At 40.8% G+C, this 12,191-nt stretch overlaps 1 protein-coding gene across 5 annotated transcripts in view; it reads left to right on the top strand.

Annotated features, from left to right (window-relative positions):
- The window catches only part of pex5la (peroxisomal biogenesis factor 5-like a), a 93,782-nt gene that overhangs the window by 74,793 nt on the left and 6,798 nt on the right, over positions 1-12,191 (top strand). For 4 of the 5 annotated variants that reach the window (XM_079665119.1, XM_079665117.1, XM_079665116.1 and 1 more), the window contains 6 exons: positions 766-882; positions 1,959-2,102; positions 5,048-5,118; positions 6,785-7,003; positions 7,452-7,617; positions 10,231-10,388. In XM_079665119.1, the coding sequence (XP_079521245.1) occupies positions 766-882; positions 1,959-2,102; positions 5,048-5,118; positions 6,785-7,003; positions 7,452-7,617; positions 10,231-10,388 (875 nt within the window). Of the gene's footprint in view, positions 1-765; positions 883-1,958; positions 2,103-5,047; positions 5,119-6,784; positions 7,004-7,451; positions 7,618-9,881; positions 10,389-12,191 lie in introns of those variants that run through there. The other variant, XM_079665120.1, reaches the window with a different exon arrangement.

The following is a 12,191-nucleotide window of genomic DNA, read 5'->3' as shown; positions in this document are numbered from 1 at the left end:
CCCAATACAGGCAAAGAAAATAATGGTGGCAAAACACCAAAATAGTCACTGTATTGAGACAAATTCAAACAATGCTGCTATTGGGAGAAATTAAATGAATAACCAATACAGGCCCTCAATCTACCAGCTTAATTTCCTGGCTGACAGAAAATCAAAAGCTTCAGGAGAAGGATTGGCATACCCAGCTGCTAACCTTCGAGGATTCAGTCAGTTAACTGAAATGCCAACAAATAAAAGTTCAAATGTCAAGCTAATAGAGATGTTAAAGCCCCAATCTGATATTTTGGGACCAAATAAATGAGAAGTCTATTCAATTGCATGATTAAACAAGAAAATACCAGGCTATTTTCCAGCTGTAAACAAACATTCTTAATGTTAACTCATCTTTAGCGGCGTCAGAAATTATAGTACTTTAGACTTAGTTCCTATTAAGAGTTAATTGAATTACCTATAATTAGTTATATTTAATTTGCATTTAAAAAAGGAAAATAGGTTGTTATCTTGATTGTTCATGCTGGAGCTATCCACGTGTTTGCATTGTGAGTGTGGATTCCTTTAAGCTCTGATGCGACTTGCAGATGTGATGACTCATCGGAAGTGTGGCGGTCCATAGGTTAAAGCCATTTAGCCGGACAGACAGGATGATGGGAAATTACAGAAGCAGTGGTTCCACTGTGCACTAATCACTTCTGCTCCTCTTCTCATCTCCACCATCTATCCTCCCTTCTTCCTCCCACTGTCTCCCTCTCTCTCTGTCGTCTGCAGTCAGATACCGAGTTCTGGGATAAGATGCAGGCCGAGTGGGAAGAGCTGGCTCGGAGGAACTGGCTGACGGAAAACGAGCAGGCACAGATTCCCTCCTCTGTCTCTCCACATGAGAAGGTCACTACCATTACACTGTTACGATCAGCAGCATGTGCAGGAATCTGTCCTGATGACACCGATGTAGAGAGGACTGATCGCCACTGCAGAGTAAAAAATGCCCATCTAGAGCTTAATTGTACTATTAGTTTCCAATCATATTTTATGTGGTATACAGCAAGTTTATTGTACTTTTGAATAAGATGTAAATACACCTGAATCATGCTCAACTCCAAAAGGGAAAAATGATAAGCCATCCCCTCTAATTGCGCCTGAAAGGAGGCGTTCAACAGTTTGGGAAATACACCTAATTATCTCCCTTGCAGAATGTTAGCTGAGAAAATCGTGCCACTCTAAAAAAGCAACTCACAAAAATGTCAAACTGTTCTTTTAAACTTGGTTGTCTGGTTTGGAAACTTCAATATTACCAGACAGTGATCATTTAAAACCAAGCTCAAAACTGAAGGCCGAGGGGTATCCTGTTTGTACAGTGTTATGGTTTACCAGGGAGTTCAACTCCTTAATATTGCTGAGCTTATTTACAATTACTTACTTACAATTTAGTTATGTTTACATTTTTGTTGTACTCTGTGTATAATGACAATAAAAGGCTTTAACTTAACATAACTAAATTGTTAAAAACCAACGTTAAATAGCCTATATTACACCCTGTGTATATATCATTGGTAGACCTAAGAGGGCAGTGCATATAGTTGGGCAGTATAATGTAGTCAGTAAAATCAGCTGAGCGTATAAGGAAATGATACGAGATCAGACCTCTTGGGCTCACTGATTGATCCCCGTGCCGAACTAGTTCTTAAAAGAACGGCTATTTCAAAGTCATTGCGCCCAGAAGCGGTAAACAACACACCACGGTAATCACAGTTTGAAAATGCAAAGTTTAACATTTAAAAAGAACAGACAAACCTGGGGGAGCTCAGCCCAGGTTTGATGTGCAGCAGAAAAGATCAATTGCTGCTGCTGGAGCTTTCCTAAATATACAACTGCACAGGACAGTAGCCCTGGTTTTCATTTGAATATGAAAGAGAGAAAAACTGACAATGTATATGTCCTTATATTTCGTTTTTTGCTTACAGGGTTACTACTTCCACACAGATAATCCTTACAAAGACTTGTCTAACGCATTTGAAGAGGGACAAAAGAAGTCTCGAGAGGGAGACTTGCAAAATGCTGTGCTTATGCTGGAAGGAGCCGTCCTGCAGGACCCTCAAGATTCAGAGGTGAATTCATTCAAAACACACAGACACATGTATTTTGGGATGGGGCACATTTACAGCCTATATGGCCAGTAAAACTGCACTCTCAGTCTTCTCGTTTTTAGTGCAAAGTTTTTGGCTCAATACAACCACAATAACTGGTTCTCATTGATAGAAGCTAGAGGCAGAATGGCTCACGGACCACACAGGCAGTGTGGAGCAGATTTAGGAGGCAGCACCCACAGGCTAGACGCTGATGGCCTGTAGAGGGCAAAGGATGTTTTTTGCTTGATAAAGAGCGGTTATCTGTAGCAAAAATAGTCAACTTGTTCATACTCATGATGAGAATTTCCATTTGCCCAGTGAGCTGAATAATAGCTCATTCCGAAGCTTTTTTCTCCTTTTTGTATTCTCCCCGTTTCTAAAGGAGTGACCTCTTTGCAGGCTGGAAGAGCAAAGCCTTCATACAAAGTACTTTCAGAATCCCCTTGAATATACAGAAATGTGGCAGTTATTCAGAGGGGAGGATTATCCCGCGGTGTATGGAACTAATACGATTCCAAAATTCATCCTAGGGCGCTTAGTGGCTTATTGCCCCACTGTGAAGACCTCTGAATCATTCAGAAATAATTTCGACCCTCATTTTGAAGAGCGGGAACAAAAAAGCATCTACAGAGATTAGCTTTAGAACAGGTTATTAAGTATGCCCTTACACACACAAACAGAGGAGCAATATCTTAATCTCACATTTGGATTTGAGGTTAGTTACATCATTGTCTGCCCTCTTGTGCTGATCAAGGGAAACTCCATTTGCATGTCCCTGCCGAGACACCGCACAAAGATCAACCGCAGTGCCTCTCACACAGTGACATTCAACTTTACTGAGCGTAAACTCAACAACCTTTTGAAGAATTCATCTTTCAGTCAGATAGAAAATCAATCTTCAACTATTTTGAGGATCAGTTAAACATTTAAAGGACACCTATCATGCTATATTTAAATGATATATTGTAGGGCCATACCTATATAAGGTATATTCATACGTTTCTGTTTTCAAAATAGCAAACAGATCATGCATTTTAGCCATGCCTCATTTCGCTCTATTTGCTGTTCGCCCTGTTTCTGCAGGGGTTCTGATTATGTGAACTGCAGCTGACCACGCCCCCCTGCAGGAGAGGGGAGCATGCTCTGATCAAGTCAGAAGAGGGGGAGAAAAATAGATCTCCGTCCTCCGTGTTTTATTATATTATTATATAGAGACGTTATTCATTTGTTTTAAAGCTCAATAAATAACAAAGAAGACCCTTTGACCGGCACATTTTCTAATTTTGTCCTGAAGATTTAAACTTTAACGGACATCTTGACCGGCGAAACTGAAACTCTGCCGCACGGTCCCCTCGTCCTTGGAAGAGGCGGTTGTTTGTCATCTGCTGGTGGACTAACCGGAGAGAATTATAGTGCTTGCCTCGACGGGGAGGGATTGCATTGAATTACAGCAGCGGGAGCAAACGCTTGACTCGGAGAGGGAGAAAAAGAGCCACATCGGAGAATAAACAGAAGGGCAACCATGCACAGGAAGTCTTCTTCGCTGCTTTTGTGGCAGACTACAGCGCCACTTACAGGCCTGGCATATGTACTACATCGTCTCCAGCGCTTTCGAGCAGCAATGACCGGCCGTGGCCCAACCCCACATTCCCCTGATAGGTGGAGAGTTGGCCCAATAGCCGTAGCGCCACCGTCCTGAGGTCAGGACAGTGTTCAAAACTGGATCAGTCTGTATCAGATCCGTTGCAGCCCCTTTTTTTAGAGATTTGGGTATGGAGGAAAATAGAGAGGGTTGTGTTTTCTGACACTTGGTGAGTTCCCTGGAACACCGGGGACACATATTCATGTATAAAATACGTACAAAAGTGCATTTTGCATGATAGGTCCCCTTTAATTAATGGTTAAAATGCCAAACATTTCTTGGTAGTAACTTCTCAAGGGATATTTCCGGATTCTCTCTATGTTTTACATTATAGTAAATTATATATATTTGGTGGTTTTGCACTTGGTAGACAAAACAAGAAATCTGAAGGTGTCACTTTGGGTTCTCGAAAACTGGGTTTTAAGTCTTCAATATATTGTTTTGTCCAACCAAGAGTCCAAAACCCAAATGAGTCTTCACCTAAACTGTCAACTACATTTCTTAGAGAGATAAAGCAGCATGTCAGTAAGTCATCTCTGATAACTTCATTCAGTGACTGACACATTGCTTTTTATTTCTCAGATGACTTAATGGTTACCTGAGTGTTTCTAAGGACAACGCTCTAAGCTAAATGTTATCATAATTGTATGCAGCCTTGTTGACCTTATTAAAGGTGGGGTAGGGAATTTTGGAGAAACCAGCTCGAGTGCGCTAGAATTTGAAAATACACAACCGGAAAAAATCTGCCTCGTCCCTACAGAGCCCCTCCTCCAACACAGATGAACGCGCACATGACCAATGAAGGCACGAGATAAGTTTGTGCACAGATGGAAGGCTGACAGGCAAGTAGGCCATCCAGTTATTTTAGCCGGGCCGGTGAAATGATTGGTCGTGCTTTTTACAGCGCCACGGCTTCCACAGATGATATTTTCTTATGGATTTGTTGTCAAAGCACTTCAGATATTCATTGCTATCGGGGTGCTAAGAGCATTCCATGGAATATAACAAAAAGTGTATCTGAAGCCGGTTTCTCAAACTTACCTACCCCACCTTTAAGGTTTAAAATGTGGTGAAGTTCTGAAAGTTTAAATGCACTGTAGCTCCTCTGTGTTGATGTGTCGGAAAGACTTGCATCCCTCACTCTGTTCTAGACGAACACTCAAAGTGCCAGACAGCAGCATCAGAGCCACTGTAACTGTGATTCAGACCCATGAGAATACCGTCTTCGGAGCCCAGGTTTCCATATTGCTGTTTACTTTTACCTGTCTTTGTTCCCCTGTAGGCTTGGCAAGTGCTGGGTACCACACAGGCAGAAAATGAGAATGAGCAATCAGCGATCGTCTCTCTCCAAAGGTAAGGAGAAACAACTGCATCAAATTCCCATTTCAAATCCAAAAAATGCTCTCAGACTTAGCAGAGCAGTCAGCTTTTATTGGTGAAGAAACCAGATGTTTGCACAAGTAGGAACATTTGCCTGAGAGGTTTAAATGAGCTTACTAGCAGAAGTCTAATCAGCAATAAATTATATTTATAGTCCCGAGAAAAACGGCATCACCATTGAACAATTTCTTTCACTGTATTACTTAACCAACCGGTAATTGGAAGGAAACAATTTTATTCTTAAAATAGAGACACCCCACATGGATGGTGATTGCAGAGAGCCACTGTATGAGTCTACGATGGGAGGTGGCCCACTTTTATTCATAACACTGCTGAAGCCAGAAATGGCAGCAATCTGAGAGTGTGAACACTGACAAGAAAACTGAAAACACAAGAGAAAAGGAGAAAAACAGTTACATATTGAAGTGCAACATATATGGTCCATTCCCCTACATATACATATAGTAATGAAGTTGATTTAAAAAGGGATTACAAAAAATGTTTGTCCCTGCAAGAGTCTCACTTAATCCAAAAGATTCTCAGATAGTTTGCATGGTGTACATTTGAGTTTGTTCGTTATGTAATAGCTCCATCTGTGAGGGGACTGTTTGGGTACGGAGTGAGATTAGATGTTTAACTGGCATTAGTCCTGTTGTTGCTACACTGGCAACACTTCACTTGGCCAGCACTGTGTTATCCTGCTCTATTCAGCTTTTTTTACACTAAATATTGTCACAGAGAAGAATAAAAATATGCTGAAAATGAAAATGTTGCTTGGCTTTCGTCTAGTTTTTGTTATTTGATGCTTCACTTTTGATGCTAAAAAAGATGTGAGCTTTGTCTCCACAGCTTTGGACAAACAAATGTGACTGAGGTGTGGTTATTTTCTGTTATTTATAGGAGCCAGTACATTCTGTACACAAACAAATCAGCCTGGATAACATTGTTGTCTTGTCACTCTTGGCTTGAGAAAAGATGGAATAATTGAATTAATCCTTACAATTTTATAATAAAAACACATCCTTGAAAGTGTACGGTGGATTTTAGTGTCCTTAACTAAAGTTTATGTAATCTTCACTAACAGCAAATCACAGTGGGGGGCAGAAATAATTTGGTTTGACTGAGATTATGAGGGTTTGAAGGAAGTTGGCACATCAGCTGTAGCAAATCTGTCTTCAAATTATCTTGATGAAAGCTAAATCTTGTTTTTGGCTTCTCCTCCAGTTTCTTAACTAATCCTAGAGTTGTTTATCCGACAAAATTACTGCTCTTCTCCCTCCTCTTTTTAATTACAGAAATCATTATAGACTTTAGTCGAGTCAAAATTATATAATATATGATATCACTTTTGCACCTGCTACAAACACACTTTCCATCTCTAGCTCTGGAACAATCACAAGGCGCATTTTTTTCAAATGCAAAATCTATGCAAATCATCCAACCCCAATGCTGAGAGCAGAATGCAAACTGTCCTCTGCTGGAGAGATGCAGCTCATTCCTCATGACCCAGAAATCATTAGCCTCCGCCTGATGTTCCCTTGCTGTGGCCTGTCCCAATTAATGCCTGTCAAATCTAGATATTCCTTTGAAGTGTACACCTTACAGCGTCTCTTCTCTCCCATGTCTTGTCTCCATCCAGGTGTTTGGAGCTCCACCCTAACAACCTCACAGCCCTCATGGCTCTGGCAGTGAGCCTGACCAACACTGGTATGCGCAACGAGGCCTGTGAGACTCTGCTCCGCTGGCTGCAGCACAGCCCGAAGTACAAGCACCTGCTGAAGTCCAAGACACACCTGATGGGATCCCCTAACTCCTCACGCAAGGTGTCCACTGCCAACAACGTGGGAAAACACGAAAGGTGGAGTATTTCAAGTGAATAGGTAGAGAGTTTCACAATTCTTTAGACCTGATGAGAACAAAAAATGTAGCATTTAGCTGTAAAATAAATTGTTCTTCCAACACAGAGGACAATAAACTTAACCCAAAAAAAAGAAAAACTGAGGTCCTTCTCAATAAACTTTGCATTTGTCCTTGCTCCTATTTTCTCTTGCTTCCTCTTTTCGTCACTTTATCTCTCCTTTACCCTCTTGTCAATCTCCGTCTTGTTTTCTTACTCAAATAAAAGTTGACATACAGAATGTCTTCGATCTCATCATAGTTTTGCGATCTTAAGAGCGCTCACTCAGAAGCCTTAAGTCACATGAATCCTTTGGTGTGTGTGTGCGTGTGCGTGTGCGTGTGCGTGTGTGCGTGTGCGTGTGTGCGTGTGTGTGTGTGTGTGTGTGTGTGTGTGTGTGTGTCCACAGCTCCCTACAATCTGAGGCCAAAGAGCTCTTCCTGGAAGCAGTTCAGCAAAACTCTGAAAGCATCGACCCAGATTTGCAGACGGGCCTCGGGGTGCTCTACAACGTTAGCGGAGAGTTCAAGAAAGCTGTGGATGCCTTCAACACAGCGCTGTCAGTGCGGCCTGAGGTAGGACACACACGCAACTACACACACACGCACAGATTGGAGTGGAAAAGTATTTGTACAAACACATGTCACAGGAATGGATGCTCTGCATAATTTTATTGGAAAATTCTAGCCTCAGTGGAACAAAAAGAAGCAATTTTTTTAAATGATCATTTTTCACCATTTTGTTAAATTGAGGAAGAATACACATAAAGTACAACGTAAGAAGATACAAAATAAAAAATGAAATCCTTAAGAGGTTCAGTTCAAAACAAACACTACTAAGCTAGTGGTATCCTGCCATGCTGCCATTCAGTTCGGGGTCACACTGGCAGAGATGTGAACACCACCTGACCAGCTGACTGTAGGCTGTGGTTGGTGAACACATGGAAAGCACTGGGTTCCCTGCAGAGACATGTCTGACAGCTGGTTGACTCCAGCTGGCGCTAAGCGGTGCCAATGGTGTAAACTCTGCACCTTTCATGAAGAACTATTTATGGATGATCAGTGGCTTATTCGAATATTCTAGTACATCTCATACTTCCAGTATTCTCTCACAGCCAATACTTCTTATTTTTCGCCTGATAAAACTCAAAGAACAGTGATTTGTATATCCTGACTGATGGCTGCTCATAGGAAGTTACGTTACAAGGTGTCATGAAACATTTCCGAGTACCACAAAATTATTAAACTGAGTGTTATGCTTACTGTATAACAATTAAAGGAATACAAATAAACTCACAAAAGCTTTTTTGGTATTTAATGGCATACTTCTGTACTGTATGCATTATTGTATATAAATATAAACCCAGCATGACAATCCGTATTTGATCATCTTGGAGGGTCAACGTGCAACCTGATTTCATTTACTAAGATAATATGGCTGTGGCATTTTGTTTAACTCTGTAGTGAAAGCACTAAAATATGTGCAATAATAATAAAATTCATAATATTGGATACAACCCACGGTTTTGGCCACTGAGAAACAATTTAAGATCTACTATAAAGCACACACACAAACTCACACACACAAAAAAACATGACCTGTCACACACCAGATGTTCCAATGCAAACTCATACAGCAGACATGAATCATGTGCACATATTCTTAGAGCCACAAATATCAAAGGAGACCTCATGCAAACAGACGCAGTGAAGCACATCAAACTGTCACAGCAATAGGTGAAGCAAGGAGCAGCTAAATCTGGCCTTGTGAACTCTTGACTGGCACACATAGGCTCTGTGAGAAGAGCAATATATAGAGCACACACACACAAACTAAAAACAGACTGACGCATGATTCATACAACAAAAAACATCATAAACACACTCACACACTTACAGGCACAAACATTTCCCCCATCTCTGCATCTCCTTCATGCAAATCAGTCTCTGTCCTCCCAGCTCTGTCCCAGGCCGGTAAGAACATTACTCACTGTTAAATCCAACCTCACACATTTGACTTGGTAATATCTTCTCCCCTGCTGGAATAAATAGCTCTGAACACAAAGGCAGATAATTATATCCCGCTGCTAGGCTTAGCCAAAGATGAAGGACCCCTATACTGTAGCAGAACATGACCTCTGGGTGTGCTGTCTACCTGCAGGTGTTAAACGACGGCAAGGACACATTATGATGTAACTCACCTATCCTCAAAATACCCTTGTTAGGTGACTTCAAAGCAGGAAGCTGCATAATTCTCCAAACAGTTCCCTGTTGTGTGTGCATAACAAGTTAAGCATAAAAACAGTTTCTAACACTGATGTGTCATGCTGTCCAGTGTTTCCCCTAGGTTTACTGTTTTGGGGGGTGCTGCCTGAGCGGGTGGGGGGGGTTGGCATTGGGATGGATATAGATTAGTTGCAATTTGGTGCTATATAAAAAAAATACAAAATAATACACAAACAAAAAGAAATTATTATTATTTTTATTTTTTTAAACACCTGGAATTTCTGGCGGGGCGCGGGGCTCCGTTGGCGGGGCGCAGCGCCCCTCCAAGACAATGGTAGGGGAAACACTGCGGTCATCTCATATACAAGGCTGAGCGTTAGCAGATTATTCAGCTCTATTTCACTCTTGCTTTTGTGTTAAATCAACTGTCATCAGTTTGATCAGGACTATTGGAGGGGGAAAGCGGGGAAAACATAAGGAAGTATCCCATGTGTGCTTGCGTCAGCATTGTGGTTGTGTTCCAGAAGCTTCCATAAATATATACATATTAAGGACATTCATTTTAGGTCATTTTAGGTTTTGGTCATTTTTATGTATTTGACTATCATCATCAGACAACCTCGGACGTCTGGAAGTTAAGTTAAGAGAAGAAAAAGATGGGAAGATTGTAGACCTCCAATGAACACTGAAGGAATTGTAACCGGAACAAGCTGAATGCAATGACTGCAGAGGTGTTGAAGACAAGAACTCCCATGATTCCACCTCACAACACCAACAAACTCTGTCTTTTGTAACAATTGTATCCTAGTTGCAGAAATGTACTTTTCTTACTTATGTAATAAAATAACTGAAGAGGTGTTGCTGAAGAGTTTATAAGTCAAGTCATCTCAAAACAAATCTTTCATCTTCACCCTCTGACATTGCTTATCCATCAACCAACCCCACCACTCACCTTTCATCCAGGACTACTTGTTATGGAATCGCCTGGGGGCCACGCTGGCAAACGGGGACCGGAGCGAGGAGGCGGTGGAGGCTTACACGAGGGCCCTAGAGCTGCAGCCGGGGTTTATCAGGTCCCGCTACAACCTGGGAATCAGCTGTATTAACCTGGGGGCACATCGGTGAGTGACCTGGGACTATGAGAGAGTGGGACAAAGCTCCTACCTTTTTTTGATGCAGTGAAGGTAGACGGTAACACCTATGATGAAAAGTGAAAATGGTACTTCCAGCTACTTAAGACAATCTATGGCTGAATAATTCATCAGAATTTCATTGTGATTGCATAATGGATTAGTGCAATATCCAAATCGCAGGTGGTGTAATATTTTACTAGGAAAATATGTTTTAAAATACCATCCTGAAGTAAGTATGGGTACACACATAATCATTTTATATATATTTTCAAATGACAATGTGAAAAATTATGCCAAAAATGATTATCCCCTCCAGAGCATAAAGGTTAACCATACGTTATTGCAATACATGTTTATCTTTGCTAATCTTTCAGTCAATCAAGTGAAACGAAATGAATAAATATAAATTCAGTAATCCACCTGTTATGCAGCAGAGCTTTCAGTACGTTTTCACATTAGGGCTACAGATATCGATTAACCTTCCTGATTGACAATAGCAGACAATATATTGAATTTATATCTAGTGTTCTAAGGAGCAGATGACAATCAGCAAGCTTAGTGTAACAGCTTTTTCTTTCAGTTATATTTCTAGTAATATAGGCTTGGCTGGTTTTAAAATATTGAGGAGAAAAGTACATTTTCTGAGTGACTGCCAAGCCTGTTGACTTTACTTTACTTTTAAAGTCAATATAACATAAACACAATTGTGTAAATGGACAAAAATATTTAACAGAGGCAAACAAAACAGTCCATAGCACATAATCCGAACATGAGTATTCATCATATATCACAACTACCTTCCTTTAAACAAAAATATCAGAGCCTCATAATGCACAGGAGACAACACCTAAAAGAAAACAAGCATCCTAAAACAAATACTAAACATGCAGTACGAACAAAGCAGCAGATATGATGAAGCCAACAGAGTCCAATGTCCCAGCAGTAAAACTAGGACACCCACTACGCAAAAAATATCATTAAGCATGTTAGTGCAACAAACAGCAAATAGCCTACTTACAGAAAGCAGAGACCCTCCTCATCTCAGGGGAGACTAATTCATCCTTTTGAAAGAGTTGTTTTCACCCTGGAGGCGGCAAAGAGGAGAAAACAACCTTCAGGGTGGAAGAGTGGGATAAGGATAACAACTGGATTAACTAACTTTCGAGAAACCGGTGTCTCTTTTGGGACACAAACAGGATTATTCCTTCATAAACTTTCCGGAAGCGACACAACAGGGTTAGCCGGTGAGCTAGCTTTGAAAATATATAAGGTAGCACTGTCAGTAGCATTTAGTAGCTTATTATGACGTTATCTAATTAAATAACAGCAAGTCAAAATAATCAGCTCTGTTGGTTCAATTTCTGACAACAACATTAAACCAGAGGAGTCCGTTTCATTCCAAACATGTAGCCATTACCTTCATCAATCACGTACGTGTGTAACAACTGCCAGTCATTTAGTCAAAGATATGAGTGGAGCAAACGATGGGTGGAGTACCAAAAGCTTAAATAATCAGTTGCAGGTTTCCACTTCAGGCCAGGTAGGTAACTGCATGGGGCTTCAAACTAAAAGTGCCCCAAACGAAGTGTTGTTTAAATGTAAAAAACATATTTTACTCATTGTTAACATTACAGCCTTAAAAACACTTTGCATCAAACTTTATAGAGTGGCATTTGTTTATTTATTTTGTTATGATGAATAATAAAATCGCAATTCTAGCTCCATTAAAGGTGGGGTAGGTAAGTTTGAGAAACCGGCTCGAGAAACACTTTTTGTTATATTCCATGGAAT

The sequence above is a fragment of the Notothenia rossii genome, assembly GCF_949606895.1.
Source record: "Notothenia rossii genome assembly, chromosome: 1".
NCBI lineage: Eukaryota > Metazoa > Chordata > Actinopteri > Perciformes > Nototheniidae > Notothenia > Notothenia rossii.
Note: the sequence above shows the minus strand (reverse complement) of the source record. Positions and strands in the feature narration are given on the sequence as shown.